Source organism: Macrosteles quadrilineatus, unplaced genomic scaffold (genome assembly GCF_028750875.1).
Source record: "Macrosteles quadrilineatus isolate MER2022 unplaced genomic scaffold, UCM_ALF_1.0 Scaffold_5__1_contigs__length_97177068, whole genome shotgun sequence".
Classification (NCBI taxonomy): domain Eukaryota; kingdom Metazoa; phylum Arthropoda; class Insecta; order Hemiptera; family Cicadellidae; genus Macrosteles; species Macrosteles quadrilineatus.
Genome location: NW_026542598.1, coordinates 26,011,831 through 26,031,544, shown reverse-complemented (window position 1 = coordinate 26,031,544; position 19,714 = coordinate 26,011,831). Strand labels below are relative to the sequence as shown.

At 35.1% G+C, this 19,714-nt stretch overlaps 2 protein-coding genes across 2 annotated transcripts; one reads left to right on the top strand and one right to left on the bottom strand.

Annotated features, from left to right (window-relative positions):
• Positions 1–2,524: 2,524 nt before the first annotated feature.
• LOC128995354 (T-complex protein 1 subunit zeta) lies at positions 2,525–4,634 on the bottom strand. Its single transcript, XM_054420341.1, has one exon. It carries the CDS (start codon positions 4,429–4,431, stop codon positions 2,836–2,838), a length of 1,596 nt encoding a protein of 531 aa, XP_054276316.1. The 5' UTR covers positions 4,432–4,634; the 3' UTR covers positions 2,525–2,835.
• Positions 4,635–6,881: 2,247 nt separating this feature from the next.
• LOC128994510 (PP2C-like domain-containing protein CG9801) lies at positions 6,882–16,315 on the top strand. Its single transcript, XM_054419117.1, has 4 exons — positions 6,882–7,242; positions 9,714–9,928; positions 12,055–12,204; positions 14,737–16,315. Exons 1-4 carry the CDS (start codon positions 7,115–7,117, stop codon positions 15,753–15,755), a joined length of 1,512 nt encoding a protein of 503 aa, XP_054275092.1. The 5' UTR covers positions 6,882–7,114; the 3' UTR covers positions 15,756–16,315.
• Positions 16,316–19,714: the final 3,399 nt, after the last annotated feature.

The following is a 19,714-nucleotide window of genomic DNA, read 5'->3' as shown; positions in this document are numbered from 1 at the left end:
AATATTTTAGTATTATTTGGACCCGGCCTTTTTTTTAGTGTTTTCAACAAATGTTTCCTGACTTAAAGCTGTTACCAGTAAACATTTCTCGCATGTATTTATTTGATCTGGCTTTAACTTAGGTAGGTTTACTTTACCACTGTGACAACATGATGTGTATATTCTTCATGGTTTTTTTTACTTCCAAAATAAGTTGCTTAGCATAACTGGCAAAAATGATTCATCTCCCCAAGTGAGTGTGTACCTGGATTCCCTACTGTGAGACCGAGCCTCTCTTCTACTCTTCTCATAAGTATAAGATTTCCTCTTAATTATATATATACATTTTTACTGTCTCCTCCTCCTGTTTTCAATGTTTCTCCTTTAAATTCAAGAAATTTTCTGTTCTTCCAACAAAACTGATTAACGGTTTCGATTTGTTTAAAACCTCCTAAATATTACAAACATAAATATTTACTCCCAAAAAGCTGGTAAGTTTATTTTTATATACAGCTGTTTTTGTTTTTAAATTTTTTTTCAATGTAATTCTTATGGGGAAAATGCGCCCTTTGAGAGCGTTTCGTAAGAGACAAGAGAGAGTTAAGGGTACCGTAAGATTTTAAATTCTAAAACCTTTTTATGCAAAACTACGAGTTGAGACGAATCATTTGACACCTCAAACGTTAAAATCGGTCCAGAAATAACGGAGGAGTTTTGTTCACAAAAAACAGCCCTCACGTATTAATATAAGAGATAAATGTATTTTTAGATATAGAACGGCTTTTCAAGTCCTTCGTCTAATGCTGGAATACAACCTACCTGTTATTTCAGCACCAAACGGAAAATAAATCAAATTCTTTAATACAGTCTTACATAATCTCACTTTTAGTTTTGGTTAGGTAGCCTAAGTCTGTTAAGGTGCTTAATTAGGGCCTACTTACTGTTACTGTTCAATGAAATGGCGACCATACATAGTAGGTATTTTAAGCCAAGTATGAATGGAGATGAGTGGCGCGATCTTGTAGTCTTGTTAGTGACTAAGGCCGACATTCCTTAGACACAACTGTTAATTAATAGCCCATACAGCTAATGGTAACTAAGGGACCTACAGTTTATAGTGGAATCCGAACCACATTTTTCCTCGGTATATACGAATTGGTCTAATTATCAGGATAGTACTGCGTATAGTCATAGTACTCACTCGTACGGACGTTAATCCACACCAGGGAGTATCCCATCCACAGTGCATGCCTATAAATATCCACAATTCGTGACCTCCTAGTAGCTGGATTACAAGATGACGCCTTTAACATGTTTGATTTAGAATCACACATCACTTCAAAAACATAGATTTTCTATTAGGCCTATAATGACAAATTCAACAAATATTGCAACTAATTAAAGCCTATATTAAGTAAACCGAATATAGGTAAAGTACTACACTACTAAACTTTTACACTTTAAGTTTGAAAACAGAGTCATAGGCCTATTTACGTGACAATCAAATTGTGTTAAGCAAAACACAGTAACATCATGTTTAGAAGCTAACATTCATAAGGGCTTTAACCAAGATAGCCTTGGGAGTAGAGCTAGAAATTAGGCCTGCTGTTATAAAGCAAGTACGGTAAATAACTTGTCGCAGGCTATATAATAACTATATGTTGTTTTGATATCAATCTTTAAAGTTTTGTTCAGGACACCAAAATGTGATAAAAGTTACTGTACAATTAGCCTAGGCATAACTATTTTGTTTGTAACTTAATACATTATGCTATGGTGATTATTTATAAAGCCATTAGATTATCAGCAAGTCAGCTAACATGTGGCGATGATTGTGTAAATTAAATGAGAACTTATTTCGTTTGATCCCCAGAGATAATTTACTAATGTAGCCTTTTACCAAAAGGGTTCATCGTAAACATTTTCTAACAGAAAGTTTACCCAAAAAGTTATGTAAATGTTCAGAACACTAGTGTATCATTATAAACACTTAGAAATTAATAAATCACGATAATCTATTTATTGGGATCGATGCATTGTAAAACATCTTAAATGGATTTATCCAGAAGAGCAATAATTACAGTACAATTTATTTCCAAATGGCACTCTAAAATAGTAATTTTGGACTAAATAGACCTATTTATGGTTATATTAAGCCTTCGGAATTTGAGAATTATATTTTTAAGTCCTAAATCAGAATAACTACCTAATTTAAATAGGCAACTTAATCTCCGTACCCTTATTTCACAGCCGGGTAGAAGATCTCAAGCCCTTTTAGTAGGTAATATACCGGTACCCTACTATTTCGATAGGCTAATTTGTTTTATCTCCAGAGATAACTTACTAATGGTAGCCTTTTACCAAAAGGGTTTATTTTCATACACTAAAACATACAATCTTCTACAAATGTTTATAGGCTCTATTTAAATAGCCTACCGGTACGTAGGCTGTAGATTGTTGTAGGTAAATGCAAGTAGGTTTTAAAGAAGTTGTTAACGTACTAGGCTATTTGAAATAGGCCAATTAGGAATTAATAAGAAAACCATTTTAGTAAGAAATAATACTTTTATTAGAACAAAATTGGAAATTCTCTTGGGAAAAAATATATTATAAAATTAAATAATTACATTATAAAATTAGAGGTGCAAGAACAAGTTGTTATAAAAAGAATGTTGTGTGATTAATTAATCTAAAAATCCGAAGTTTGAAACAAGCAACAAAATGTATTAGGTAATAAGAAAAAGAAATAATTTAATGCAGTTTTACCATGAAATTAGTAGTACCGGTAAGATGTGAGAAATGACAATTAAGTTACAATTAACTTATCAGAATCTACATAAAGCATACCAAAATCAATTAGCCTTTGAGAGAAGAGAGTCCAGCTCGCATGATTTCGTCAACAAGAAGCAAGTTGCTTGCTATCACCGTGCATGAGTTGATGTACTGCCGTTTTACTCCCAAGTTGTCATAGATTCCTGCATCAGTAGGATTCAGTGGCTCTCCGGAGTTGATGTCAAGACCAACAGGACCTCCTGAGCTCTTGTACTCTTCTTGAAGTTTGACGATTGTGTCTTGGACATCAAAACCGCTGTTGATTGCAAGTACTTTAGGAATGACAAGAAGAGCTTCAGCAAACGCTTGAACCCCAAGTCTTGTTTTGCCTTTGACAGAATCTTTGAATGCAATCAATTCTTGAGATACTGCAACCTCAAAAGCACCGGCACCTGGGACAAGACTCTTATCATCAATAGCATTCTTTATGGCTCTAAGTCCATCTCTGACAGCATCTTTGATTTGATTCAACGTGTATTTGTTGGGTCCTTTGATCAAAATTGTGACACTCTGTGGGTTCTTGCATTCTTCTACAAATGTGTATTTGTTTTCTCCCAGGATATGTTCATAAACCAAACCTGCATAACCAAGGTGTTCCTCTTGTATGTCATCGAGACAGTTCAAAGCCATGCCACCACAGGCAAGAGTAAGACGTTCCATGTTTCTCCTTTTGGCTCGACGTAATGCTAGGATGCCTTCCTTAGCCATCATATCTAAGGAGAGAGGATCAATGCCTTGTTGATTGATCACAACAAACGACTTGTCAGTGTTGTCACATAGTTTCTTCTTGATGGCTATTACTTTTTCAACTCTTTGAAGAATGAAGTCTCTTTCAGCTAACAGCATTTTTTCACGTTCTTCAGCTGTCTTGTAGAAGAATCCTGAATTCACTTCACTCTTCTCGTACTCCATGCTAACATTACAGACCAATATATAGGCATTCTTCACCTGCTTTGGCATATCAGGATGTCTTGAACCATGGTCCATCACGAGTCCTCGAATTAGGCTGGTCTCACTTGCTGTCTTGTGCTGCATTTCCATTATTTCTACCATGTGAAGGTCAAGCTCAGTATCTTTCTTCTGAATAGCGAGGACTGCATCGACACAGATATCAGTTAATACATCAGCTATCTGTGGTTGAAGCTTTGTGCGCAAACATGTTCGAGTTAAATCAAGGAGGTTTTCTCTTTTCACTTCAATGGGAATTTTCATTTTATCAAGGACTTCCAAAGCCTTAGTGCGTGCTTTCTCAAATCCATCAACAATGATACGTGGGTGGAGTCCTTCAGCAATATAAAGATCAGCTTGTTTAAGTAACTCACCAATTATCAAAACTGTTGAAGTAGTTCCATCTCCAGTCATATCATCCATTGCAGTGGAAGCTCTTGCTATTAGCGATGCCGTTGGGTGTTGAATTTGCATTTCATGTAATAAAATATTACCATCTTTAGTTATCTTAATGTCACCACTCCCTGAGACAAGCATTTTCATCGTACCTTTGGGCCCCAAATTAGATTTCATGACATCTTGGATCCCCTTAGCAGCAGAAATATTGACAGCTAGGGCCTGAGCTGCACGGGCAAACTCCGCTTTAGGATTTAACATTGTAATTGCAGCCATTTCGATGAATTAAGAGAACAATAAACAATTTTATCAAACTTCTAAGCTAATCTTTAAGGTTTAAAACAAGAAAAACTACTTTTTAACGACAAATATTACAGATATAAAACCATGTGCTTTAGCTTTTCACAAAAGATACTGTTACTAATATAAGTTAGGTTAACAACAACTCAACTCTACTCAGTTTAACCAACACAACACAGAGTGAGAGTGAGAGTGAGAGTGAGGGTTGAAGTAGAAGAACGAAGAACAAGAAGAGCAGTAGTAGTACAGTAGTAGAACCCGATTGTACGCTGGTGGGGCACACGGGAGGGACGATGGCTAACTTAATCTTGTAGTGTCAGCGTTCGCTGCTAGAACTGCTTAAGTTGAAAAAATTTAAATTAATTTTATAATTTTTACTTATAAAATTAAGTTTTCAATTATAAAATAAATTTTTAATTATAAAATTAATTTTTAAATTTTTTTATCATAAAACAAAACTGTCATAACCTAACCTAACCAACCAAACTTGCTGATAGTTAAAAAAATATAAAAATCAAATAAAGGTTTACTATAAAAAAAGTCCTGTTCATAAAAAAAATTATAAATACATCAATATCTAACAAAAGATGTACAGTTAAGAAGTAAAAGCAAAATCTTTAGCAAAAAGATAGTGTCCCCGGCTGGTTTCGAACTGGAGACCTCCTGAGCACCAGTCCGAAACGAATGGTGTTTTTGGCCTCTGGGGACATCAAAATGAAAAAGTAAATCGGTCCTGGGCCTAGGTCTTACCGTGCCACCTACGGTAATAGCTACTACCCTATAGGGTAATTCGCTAAAAAATCAACTGATTGTATTGCCATATAAGTACCTATATATTTGTTTTCATTTGATTGTTATGGTTTTTTATATTTTTTTAAATGGTGAAACGATTTTTGCAATGTGGGTGACGTTAGAGCATATGACGGGAGTAGCACACCTATGGATTTTTCCTTCCACCATGATTTCATTTAGTTCTTAGATATTCCAAGCCCTTGAGAAAAGTGGGTAGTAGCATACCGGTAGACAAAAAGAATTAAATATCGTCAGCTGTGCTGTGGTTACCATAGGTTCTGGCGCATACCGGTCATGCATGCACGGCTGACAGTCTATATTTAATTCTTTTTGTTTATGGTAGTAGTGGAGTGGTGGATGGTGGAGGTTCCCTTGAAAATGTGGCCAACGTCTGGGCGAATATTTTATTTTTAGTGAGTTTATAGGCCAACCATGGACTAACCAACACAAGTCGTAGTGGAAAGAGGCTTCTCATCCCATCCCCTGAGGGAACTGTCAAACCAAGTGCTCTTTTTAGCGATGTTGCTGCTAATGTGAAGTACGAATGAAAGATTAATGAAGATTTGGGACCAGACGACTATATGTTGTGCTTATGGCTGGGGCTAAATATGTGGCTAAAAACGAAGAAATTAAGACAGCAAGAAAGACAAATGGGTTATCGTCACTGACTCACACGTTTAGCCATACAAAAAAATCAAGAAACCACTATAGATGGGCAGTGCAACGAGCAGTAAGAATTGGAGATTGTAGATCAGCTTATCACTCAACCCGAAGACCATTGTGGTGCAGTGGATACCAAGATTACCAAGTCACGTAGGAATACATGGCAATAAGAAGACGGACAAACTAGCAAAGACTGCAGCTGATTCTAATCAAGAGATAGACAATGATTTCCTACACCCCTATCATCAAAAGGTTAATATTAAACATAAATACAAAATACAAGCATCAAGAGAATTTGATAATAATAAAAATAACAATGGTAAAAACTATACTACCAAAAGCACTGCAAAACCGTGGTTTTGTAACTACCAACTAAGCCATGCTGACACTTCTCTAATGTGCAAACTAAGCTTAGGTCATCCTATATGCTACAAACAAGGTTATTTCAAATTAAGAAGAGGGAATCTCCAGTATTGCACCAAGTGTGAACTAGGCGAACTTGAAACAATAGAGCACATCATTACAGAGTGCCCAGCAGCCTACAATAGGATGAGTCAATGTCTTTTATGCAAAAATCAAGAAAGCTAAACGGAACTCACCACTAACTGTCCAAACGCTCCTAATGGAAAATAATTGCAAGCTATGACTACCATTACTGAAATTTTTAAAATAATCAGGAATCCAACTTTGAGATTTTATGTAACTTGAACTTTAAATAATTGAACAAGACATTCAATAATTGAAAATTTCCTAAATAGCATCCTTATACATTTTGAAAAAGCCCGAGAAAATTGGACTGATGAAATAGTGTGGTTACATGGTTAGTTAAATCAAGCCAGCTTTACTAAAGCAAACTAGGGAAATATTGGAATCTGGAATGGAATGGATAGGATAGGAATAGGAACATAGGATGTAATTGAGTTGTCAAGTGTCAAGTACTGTAGTAAGTAGTAAGTGTCAAGTGACAAGTATCAGGTTTCAGGTTTTCAAGTTGAAGTGCAGTTGCAATGGTTATTCGTCCTTCATGAATCCTATTATTACTTATATAATTTGTTAAATTTATAAATGAAACTACATCCCTCAGTGATTTTCCATTAGGTGATGTTGAATCAATTAATATATAAATCTACACCATATTAGACTACCTATAGGTACTCTCTCTAGAATGCTGTCCTAAAATTTCATTGTTTTGGACCTATTTAAAATGCCATCCTTTCGTCAGAAAGTAGCTGGATTTATTCGACAACTATCTAATCCCTCAGAAAATCGGCCTTTGGAAGATCATCAGCCTAGATCAACGTCAGATTGTTTCATTCAACGATACCTTAGTGGGTGAGTCTGATATAATAGCCTACAGGTTTAAGATAGGCCTACAGAGCCTACTCAAGGTTCATTCATGGAGATACCCCAGCCCAAGTTATCTCAATAGTCCTTCCAAAGTTAGCTTTGAAGGTTTCCTTCCAAAGTTACTTAGCTAAGTACGGTTTTACTTACTATTGCCGTAGGAAATAAGGTAGGAGGCTACGGAAATGGATTTTTTCAGTTCAACAATTTTGCCACGCTTTGCAGGGGAAGAAAATTATTTTTGTTTTATAAATAACCATACTTTATAAGCCATACGTCCCGCTTTCGGTGGGACAGTCCCGCTTTACAACAAGTTGTCCCGCTGTCCCCACAATTGGCCGGGGGACGCCTAAATGTCCCGCTTTGGAGGTCAAGCGTTTGAAATATTATATATGGAATATGAAATTTCGCCTTTCCACACTAATGTTTAGTTCGTGTAAGAATACTTGTTAGTAATTTTAAGGAAAACTAAAGGAAACCAACCTATTCACCTATTTGGTTAACTGTACAATTAGCATCGTTCATCGATCCTCGATCACGTGAACTCAACTTATCTATACTCTATACTATACTCGTCAAAGATCGGCACTAGTACAATTTATTTCCGCGCGAGTGTTTAAGTGCTGTAGGCTACTACGGCCTCAAAAGACGCAGGTTGTCACTGTTGTCAGTAAACTAAAATGTCAAGTTGTTTACAGTACCTTAATCTCTCTTTTAGCACAGAAAACATACTATTGCTTTTGGGTACCATTCGGTGCGAAGAAAGTTTGTTTGAGATTTGATTATTGTAATGTTCAATTGTGCATTAGATAATGACCAAACGGAAATGCACATTTAATAGTGAGTTACAAGCGAAATATCCGTTTATTTAACTTAAACTTTAGTTTGAGACGAACAAAAGTGATGTGACCCGCCATTTGTAAATTCACATCCTTCGCTCAGTTCGGGACCGCTGTTTACGTGCACTTGGTGAAGCTATCCACTTTTGAGGAGATTTATAAGTAAAGATATGTTCCGTTCAATGAACTTACAAATAGGTTAAATATAATAAAAACTCAATTAAAAACCAATTTATGTATTACCAATTATTATGTCTAGATTGCATAAAAACGCTAGTTTACAACTATTATTTTTCAAAATTTCCAGGGGAAAACATGGTGTTCAAATGTACCCCGCAGACTCTTGTTCAAATCTACCCCACAAGACGCCATTTTGCAAAAAGTTAAATTATGTTTTCTTGGATTGTAATTTATCAATGTGAAGTGCATAATTGTATCTAAATATATACAAGCCATAAGGTAGATGGATCAAACTTATCTCTAATGTAGTTTTTCTATGGAAAATGTACAAAACCCTACTGCTAAAAAAATTTTCTTGTGGCGCTCTAAAACTTCTTTTCCCAACAACAAACTAAGAACTGATCAGAAATGAAGGGAGATGAATGCAACCTGTTGTCCAATAGGATTGGATCAGATGTAAGATGTAGCCCTCCAATAGGGCTACATTTTACATCTGATCCAATGGCCTGCGAGTATAAAAATGACGGCAAATTTAAACCGTTCAAATGTGCCTTATGTTCAAATGTGCCCCACTCTCCCCTACATACAGCTTGTTTTCAGATGCAGTTTTAAGAAACATAATTGATTCTAAAATGAAGCTCGTTTTAGAATATGGAATGATAACTAGTTTATCATGCCATATTTTTTCCACTATGCAATATGGTAAAACTTGAGTTAAGTTATAGGGCTCAACATCATATGCCTCAACTATTATTAAGATAGGTACCGGTAGCCTACAAAAAAAGTTTTTAAGAATTTTATCATTTACAAAAAAAAAAAATCATAAGCCGCTTTATGAAACATATTAGCCTATATGAAATTTTAACAATGCCTTCACTTTAGGCCTACATTTATAAAATCCTGGTATACTTCAAGAGTAATCTGCAATTATTTATCTTATATAAACAATCAATTTATTCATCAATACCCAACTCGTTCAAAAAATAATTTGCAGTATCCAAGATATCGATGCCTTTACGAAAGATCGCCGTACTATATGGGCTTATTTCTTTACAACGGTCTACCCGCTCATTTTGATGGTATCAATAATATTGTAAAGCTTTTAAGAAAGAATTCAAAACATTCCTTATAAACAAGAAATAAGTTACTACCCATACATTAAAAGAGTTTAAATGAATGTTTTAAAAAAACTGACTGTTTTAATTTTAATTTTAAGTTTTAATTTTAATTTTTAGTTTTAATTTTTATTTTTGTTAGCTAAGAACTGATAATGTCATGTGTTTCACCAGCTTTGCTAGAAATGTGAAATGTTTTAAGACAATAAAAAAGTGATATAATTATTATTTTATTATTATTGGCCTATAGGCTTAGATTCAGGTTGTCTAAATGGCTAACAAACTAGGGTAGACCAAATTACTATTTAATGGGAAAAACTTCCAGACGGGAAGTGAATCGAGATGAACCAAAGATTGTTCATGGACGAACAGCATATGACCTTCCTCCTCGGTCACTGGGAGTCATCTCTAAGCCGGTTGTCACGGCGATGACAGGGCCCAATGGAGGGCTTACAACTGTCAACCAGCGACAGAGGCATTTGTCCATTTCTGATCCAGATGTGCACTTCATTGACATCGCAGACGATGATTCGCAGTCAGGTAGGCCTACATAGGAAATTAAGTCTACCAGATGACATTAAATATGAATCTTTGCCTTATCTTTCCAAATTGTCAAGAAGGCTAGTATTGTAATTTTCTAGATTCTAATTTTAACATGAAAGTACAGAGCCGTCTTTATAAAATGCGAGGCTTGGGGCAATACATAATTGCGAGGCCTTGTTTAATCAAGCTCACCGGGGGGTCTGGGGGGTACGGAGTAAAATTATACTTGTAAAGTCGTCATTTTAAGCACTTTGACGAAAAAAATGAATATTTTACACTCTGAAAATGGGCGTGAATATTATTGCTAATTACACATATTATTGTTCCAATTCCAAAGTGGATATCATAAATATTGCACAGGAAATTCTTTACAATCATTAATAAAAAAAATTAACACTTCTCCTTTACTGTGGATTGTGAATTCAATTAACACTTTGTAAATTAAACAAAGTGGCGGGACGACAATTAATAGTAAATGCTTAAGTTTTATAGGCTATCTTGTTTATTTATTTTTTGTCAAGTTAGGTTTATTGTGTTTTCGGCAGTTGGTCTGTGAAGGGTGTTTTAAAGGTAAAAAATATTACATAAATAATTGTCAATGAGATACTTGCAAATTCGTCATTTTAAGCATTTTGATGAAACAAATGAATCTTTTACACTCTGTAAATGGCCGTTAATATTATAGCTAATTGCACATATTATTGTTCCAATTCCAAAGTGGATATCATAAATATTGTCCACGAAGTTCTTTACAATAATTAATGAAAAAATGAACACTTCTCTTCACTGTGGATTGTCGTCCCGTCACTTTGTAAATAGTAAATACTCATAGGCTAACTTGTTTATGTACTTTTTATCAAGATAGGTTCATTGTGTTTTCGGCAGTTGGTCTTTAATGGGGGTTTTAAAGGTAAAAAAATATTACCTATAATTGTCAATGAGTGTTTAATAATAAATTAAAAGAGGTAGTATCATTACAGTGTAATTGATTTACAGTATTACTTTTTACTTTAATGACAAATATTGTCATAGGTTTATGTTTATTGCGAAATGCGAGTAGTTTACAGTCAGTCTTATCCACTCTGATTATCCATTCAATCCAGTAAACATTTACATCTGTAAATAAATTGAACTTAATTAATCATACAATAGAAGTTTAATGGCACCAGTACCAGTAAGAGTAAGCGTATGACTCACTCACATTCACCGGGGTGGCTGCCGCGAGGCTCGGGTTCCGTCATCGCCGCCGAGCTGTCAAACGTTGTTTGATATTCTTTTGTGTTTTAAATGTCGTTCGTAGGTTTTTAATCGATACAACAATTGATATAGGTTAATTCATAATAAATAAGACATATTGGGCACATGTATCTGTCTGTCCTTTATTTTTTTATTTTCATTCCAAAACATTAACTTATTTCTAGCGATAGTAAGGCATCGCCGGACAGGCCTCGCCGGGCAGGCCTCGCCGGGCAGGCTTCGCGGAGCGGTTGCTCCACCCTAAGGACGGCGCTGTGAAAGTACCATTTATATACTTCATCATCTTCTAAAAACATAGTTTTCAACACGGTCGCAAATGAAATAATATCACTCAAATGTATCTTTCGATTGGTTTATTTGAAATACTATTTTTCACTCACCAATATAAGTTAGGCCTACTGGCTATTGAAATATTACTGTAGAAAAAAAAAAAAACTTGGTAAAATTCAAGTAGGCCAATATTTCCCCCCCCCCCCCCCCCGAAAGTAAACAATACCATATAGTAATTAATGCTATTAGTACACAGGGGTTTTGTTTACTTTCGGGCCAAAAACGTCAGTTTGTTTATGTTTATGATCCATACTGGTATATTTCTAGTACCTATTCATCATAGTGTCTGCCTATTATGGTCCTTATAACTCTAAACTAAATGGTACAACCCCCAATTACATAAAAAAATTACGATTCAAAAGCTATTGCAATTTTTTAACTGTCCCATAAAATATCACAGTTTACTAAGACCACTTACCCATTAAAAGAGTTGTTATCAAGCTATTGGGAGGTACGTGTCAGTTTGCTGATACCATTTATTTTTCTCACTACAAAAGTCTTAGTAGGCTAGTTACATAATGGGTAATATTTTCCAGTCGGATCTCGAGACGCCAACTCCAATGTGCCAGTGGTAAATGCCAACGTCATTCCTCCCCCTCCAGAATATGCTGGGGCTGCCATGTTCTCCCCACTCCAGAAGTCTGAGAGTGTTCCTAATGCCTGTGAGAGAATTCTCAACAAGCCAGGTAGGCAGGTTAGGCGTACCTACCACCACGTGAGCACGCAACATACAGCTGTCCGTGTGAAAAGCATGCATTTTCTAAATTTAAACCAGCGATAGTCAGGGATTGCCCTTGTGCCTTATAATGGTTATAGGGAACGCAAGACGCAAAGGAAATTGTAGTCTTGAATTCAAAGGGTAATTCGGATGAAATCATCAGTATTCTTTGGATTAAGACTATTTCTCGTTTGAACTTACCACTGATGATTGTTTCTTTGACCAAGTTTGGTGTAATTTTTTTAATCGACAGTCTGGTTTTGTTGCACAGCTTGGGTGGATTTAAGTTTTGCATTAGTATTATTAATTGGAGTTCCTTCTTTTAATGACAGTAATGTGGTGGGTTAATGACAAATTGGGAGGCATTGGAATACCTGAGATAGCACACACTGATTATTATTCACTTATTAATTTATGTAAGATTGTGTGGGTATAAAACAAAAGATAAAAATAAGACATTGCCATCCCTTTTTTATTGTTTATAATACTTTGATAAAGGTTTTTACTTTTTATGTTTACATATTTAATAGTGGAGAATTTCAACGTTGTTGAGTGCACAGGTGTGCTGTGATTTGAGTTTAATATATTTGGACTTATTTAACACGTTCACTGCGTTGCATATTTTCCACCATTATTCCAATGGTGCGTTACGAGATCTATAGGTCTCGTCCGCTATGATTACCCAGGTGCGATACGAGACCCCGAGATTACGTTGCGCAGTAATCTTTTGCGCATCATAACCTCGTAAAGAAAGGCAAGAGAGCGCTGAGTGTTTGTTTATCTGAACCAGTACAATGTTGACAATCTTCAGCCAGCCCAGGAAGTAAATATGACGTCATTGTACGAGACCCCGAGATCTCGTACCGCACAGCTGTAATAGTTCATTATTTATTTGTATTTATTCTTTTCCTACAATAACAAATTAAGAAAAATATATGTTACCTGTTTATTTACGAATTCCTTATAATCTTAACCGTTATAAAAAATATATTTTATCTTTCTTTTATCACTTTTTTTATATTAATGCGTTTCCTTACGGCTGATTTCAGGCTAAATAAAGTACAAATGAAATATGTTTACAAATTACTGTATTTATTTCGTTATAATTTTGGGGTTGGGCTATGACCTCGAAATGAGTGCGTGCCAACAGTGAGTCGAGTGGGCGGGGGGAAGGGATGGGTGCAACCTTGAAGCTACATTTAGACTTGCACCACTTCCCTAAAGGGCTGGGAAAGGGATCCCAATCGCAAAACAAAAACTAATGATACAAAGTTGTTTATCGGAAATTTCTTGTCCGGTTTGACGATTATTTAGCATTGATTTTTGTATGAATTAGTAGGTACCAGGAGAAATATTCGAATTAATGTAAATGATTTGCTTGTTTACATCAAAATACAACATTGCACAATCGTGATATTTTAGGTCATTTACCTTTATTACGCATCCGTTAGTGCTAATAACAGTAAAAAAATGCCATTATTCTTTCTCTTTGTTCTTGAATTATTTCTTTGGTTTCCTTCTTTCATCCAAGCATTCAACAAAGGTTACCATGGTTACTAATCACCCCATTAGCCTCATGTAGCCCCCTGGGTCTCGTATCGTAATAAAGCAAAAGTTTATTACTTCAGTGCGTTACGAGATATATTTATCTCGTTCATTTCATATTTACTAGTTGATACATCAAGAAAAATGCATTATATATGTACAAGTTTCATTTCTTTACGATAACTGTACGCCGAAATATCGATGTCGTAATTTTTGGAAAGAAGCCAAATTATGGGTCCCGCACTACGGGCTAGGTACGATACGAGACCTCAGGATCTCGTAGCGCAGTGAACGTGTTAAAAGTAAAATATTTTTCTGTGCTGCGTTCTGTGGAAACAGTGTGGCACTATTTCAAATAATGACTAATACAGAATGTTGTGACTATTCAAACCTACAAAACAGATGGTGAAAGTAAAAATCTGCTTTTAAATTATACACAGTAGACTCCCTCTTATCCAGACTCCTCGGGACCGAGAACTTGGTTGGCCTAGGTTGTCCGGATAATGGTTTTTCTGGTTAAACCGACGTCCCCAAAAACTCGTTAAAACGTTTAAATGCATATTGAGCGCACATGCATATTAAATGCATATAAGCCAATAATGATTATTACATATTTATTTAGACGACACATGATCACTGGTCTCAAATATTTTTCACGAGAACAATCCTTGAATAATGCTTAATAATGCCTGAATGTTTCATTATAATCTTTCGAGCGGTTTTGGAGTCCATAGGGTATATACATACATACATAAATACATACTTCCTCATTTATAGATATACAATGTTGTTTGTTTGTTTAAATTTATTTATTCTCACTTTCTGTGCGTAAAGTGCTTTTGATCGATAATTCAAAACCAGGTTGAAATAGGTTTTTGTGAAGTTAACAAAACTAATGTCATCTGATACCTACAAATATTACAAATTTGTGCAATAATTGTCTCTTTTTATACAGAAAGTAGCACAAGTGTTGGAGACATAGCTGGGGTGAGTGACTGGGAGGGAGGGACGACATTTGCCTACGGTTGCTCAACATCTCTGTACGAGCGACACCCCGTCACTACAGTGCCTGCAGGGGAGCCCATCGCAGACTGCTTCGCCATTGTGTCACGCAAGGACTCGGCTATCCTGTGTCTGGCCGATGGGGTTAACTGGGGTGTCAAAGCTAGCCTGGCTGCTAGAGCCGGTGTCCATGGCAGTGTGCAATATCTCAACCAAGCCCTGTTTTCGTGGCCTATTGGATCCACAACGGAGGTTTTTGTCGCTCTTCTACGCTCCTTTCATGCGGCACACAACTTGATCCTCCAAGAGGAGGGTATGTTAACAACATTAACTACAGCTGTAGTTCTTCCTTTAATGTCTGCCAACAGATTTGTTGTCTGCGCTTGTAACGTGGGTGACAGTCTGGCTTACGTTTACAGTCCCAAGTATGGTGTTCGAGAGATCACTCAGGGTTCACACGACTTGCACAGAATGCGAGATATGCGTGACGCACTCGGCGCATTGGGACCGGTAGACGGTCAGAACCCAGAGCTTGGTAACCTCACGTGCTCCATGACCGAGGTGGAACCGGGTGACATCATCTTCTTGACTTCCGACGGGGTTTCTGACAATTTAGATCCGGTTGTTGGGAAATTCACAGGGTTGCCTACAGTGGAGGCGCACCAACGCCACAAACTGACATTGCTGCGAACAGAAGACTTGTTAAGGAACGGAGTGTCTGGCGACGGACCTCCGTGTACAACGGCCAAGGACGTGGTCACTCTACTGATGGACTTTGTCACTCGGTTGACAGCAGCCAAACGCAGGATATTGGAGGATATCGAGCTGTACCAGGAGGCGGGAGGAGGACCTCTGTCCAAGGGGGAGCAGAGGGCGAGACGCAAGGACGTTTGTGCAAAACTCGCCATGGTCCCTGGTAAACTAGACCACGCCACCGTCGTTGCGTACACTGTCGGCAGCAGTCACTCGTGATCTGCTCTCGGAACAGTTTAAAATTATCATTGCACACTATAAGTGTAAACCAGTAGTTTATCTGAAAGTGTCAATTGTTTTGCTACTTTCATAATTTATTTTCTCAAAAACGAGTTGAAGAAATGTATGTGCAATCTACTATAGTTTTATGTACGGTACCACAAATTTTATTCTAGTTAATACTTTGTGTAAATCTTTATCTATTTTGTATAATATGCTCAGCTTGAAAGAAAATTGATTTCTTGTGAGACAACATTGAATACATAATCTATTAATATACAGATGAACGTCGGAATTGTGCAATTATTCTCTTGATATCACAGATGTCTTGATTGAGGTTGTTGCTATGAAATCTAGTCATAAGTATCATTTGAAGAAAGGTCAAATTATCGTTGGCTGGGTTGGTAGTTCAAAGACTCTTAGGACTTTGTGAAAATAGACATATTTTTTTAGTTATAAAATATGTTTTTCATACTAATTGTATGACTATGTAAGTATGGCCCAGGCTTGGCTGAATTCAATGTGTCTTACATAATATCCAGAGTTGGCCTTCCAATGTGCTGGGCCCTGTCCAAACATTCAAAACAGGGACTCTTACTGCTAAAATATTTCTCCCCCCCCCCCATTCCCATATTGTTGCTCATGCTCATAGGATGATAAATTTCAGCAATTTGTGGCAACATCCGTAATCATTTATGGCAATCGAGTCAACAACCGTGATGATTTTTAAATCGCAACGGCTCCCGTGAGTAGGGCAACATCTTGATCAAGCTTTGTGATTATGAATTTTTACTCGACATCGACACATAAAATGAAAATAAAATTATTTGAAAACAAGATGTAGGTTTTTGTCCTGCGCAGTCACACTTTTCACTCATGCCTAACGTCAGCTCTGATAATATCATATCATAAAGGGACAAGACAGTTTAAATATGATGTTGAGGTAGATTTGCTGTTACTTTATCTGATAAAAAGATTAGGAAAGTGTGACTTGGGGATAACGTATTGAAAGGAACATTTACAAAATCACTTTCTTAAAATAGTTTAAATTTTTTGTAAGTTTTAACTAGTGTGCTGTATAGCCAATAATTACAGTACTATGTGACATCACAACAGATGGTTACCAGATATGGCTTAACATTTTACTACAACCGGTTTATATTATTTAGCGGGTGATTCATAAATTACTATGTGTGTTAAATTGTCTTAACCTATCTTGCCAATAATTCTTTGAAATCAATATTTTCTAGAACATTTTCATCAGTTTCATTCAAAGAGCGTGTATTTACCAAGGTTTAATCGACTTAAAAAGCTTCCAAAGTTCAAAATTAAATTGCTAGTTTTAGAAAATGAAATACTTAAAATAAAAATGATTTATTGATCAATTATCAATCATGGACTTGAAAATAATTTAATTTATAAAATCTCTTGATTACCTAACATTTTATATAAAAAAGGTCATTTATAATATGCAAAATGTTAAATTCTCAAGGTTAGTTGCTAAATATTTAATTTGGTTAGGTTTGTTGGTATGAATAAATTTGAAGGTTGTTTGTTTTACAAATGGTTTGTAACAAAAAATTCATTGATTTTAAGTTGTATATAATGTTCTTGGTTCTTGTTAACTACCAAGTCACGGCAGACATTATCTGTATATTTAGGAATTTATTTTTCTTAACAATGCAATCTAGCACCTAATGAAACAATAATAATTGTGTTTTATAAATAATATCGTTCTTCATCTTCAGTCTCGTCATTTGTACAAATAAACTTGATTCCACTCAATATAATTTGCATAATCGAGTAAATGTTATATTTTATTTTTGCTTAACATTCCAAGACTTTAATCGCTACAGTTTGAACAATAGTTGCTTGACTTTCATGGTAATTTAATTTTTATTTTGCTGAACAACAATTTTAGTGAGTAATTATATAGTTATTGATCACTCATTAGTATTTTCCATTTAGGTAAAAAAAATTATACTTGACATAAAAGCTTAGCACTTGTAAAATACGTGTACAGGTTATCCTTATGCAACGAAGTGTTATTTATCGTTATTTACTGTTTGTTATTTATTTGTAATATCATTTTTTATCGCTTGTTACATTATATTAAGCTTTGAACTTCCCGTTATCAACGAAAAACGCACAGTGTAGTTATAAACCAATCGCTTGGTGCTATTTGGAATTTATTGTGTCTTTCTTATTTAGTGTAAAGTATTGTAGAAAAGCTGATTTTTGTACCTTATCTTCACTTTTTTACTGGGGGAAATTCACTGAAAACATGGTTGCAGATTTTATAATTCACACTTATAACTGCCAAGGTTATTGCAAAATGGACACCAAATATATAGACTGATTTGAAACCTAAACTTGTTTATAACTGGCACAAAAAATTAAAATTATGGATTATAAACATACAACAGAAAAAGAACAGTTATAAATTATTTTTATTGGATCTATACTGGTTTACATTGATCGTTGAAAACATTATTTGTGTTGAAACTTCTTCAAGTAGGTTAAATAAATACATGCTTATTTTAAAAACTTACTTTGCTGAAACGTAAGTAATGAAATTGTGTACCTTTAAAACAATACTCAATTTAAAATAAAATAACTGTGCAATTCGTTATGTATTCTTTTGAACTCAGACTTTTACAACATTTTGAAGCTCAAATGTAGTATAGGTAGCAGTTGTGTGTTAGTATAAGAGGCATCTGTCAATTTGTACCTTAATTGTGCAATATAACCAAATTTAATTTGATTTGTTCATAGTACAACAGACAGTCTTTGGTGTATAGTTTATTTTAAGTATAGAACTAAAAGTGTAATCTTTAAAAATATCTATAACCATAGCAAACGCTTGAATGCTGTCATAGTTGTAATTGGATATCCAATAATTGGAAATAGTCTTCGTAGATACTATTAGCTAGTAATAGAAACTATCATAGACTGGTATGAAAGAAGTTAAAGTAGGATTTCTAAAGAACTGGTTTATAATTAATTATATGCAAGTGTGGTTTAAGTTGTAGGAATTTTGGTTGGGCAGGGATTAGAGAATAATAGTTTCAAGCTATCAATATTACTTAGAATTTAGTTAAGTGTTTTATATAAATCTTATAACTATGCCATAGTTCAAGTACCTTGATAAAACTATTGAAACAGCCAATTTGTTGAGGATATTTTTGTTAGAAATTTGTAAAATGTAAACAGTTCCTTTCTTATTGCCGTTATCACTATCAGCAATATTGATAATAGAAATCTTGATTAAAAGTCCCACTATTTTCATAAAAATAAGTTTTAAAGATTAGAATTTTCTCAACAATGAGGAGGTAAAGTATTAAAAGTGTACTCAGTAGATATTTGAGCCAAAACTCCATCATGAATATAGGGCAGGAATCTGAAAAGGGTCTTGTTACAGCCAGTGTTTAATGTGTTGTGATTGCAACTAACATTTAAAAAGTAGTTATAATTCACTAGAACCTTAATCTGAAATCCAGTATTCTGAATTTCCAATTACAACAGAACCTCGATAACAAGACTCTCATGGGGTTTATTAAACAAGACTTGTCATCAATGTTGACTACTTATCGAGGTTTGCAGTAACATGTGATTAAAGATCAAATAAATTTGTTTTCAGAACGACACTTGTTATTGAGATTCCACTGTAGTTCAAACTTAGTAATTTGGATATTTAACTACTTTGTTGACTTAACAAATCTGGTAAAAGTTGAACGATAAGATAAAGAAATGTAAACAAGGAAAAAGGTTCACAACAAGATCAATATCCTATTGTGTTGTAACAACATAAAGTAAACAAAACAAAACTTACTATGATTCCTGGCTGCTAGTATTTGACATAATATGTAGCTCATGTTCCAATCACAATATGATCTCTAAATTTCAATTTTGGCCTCTTTATTAAAAAAATGATATGATTATTGTCTGGCTCAATATGT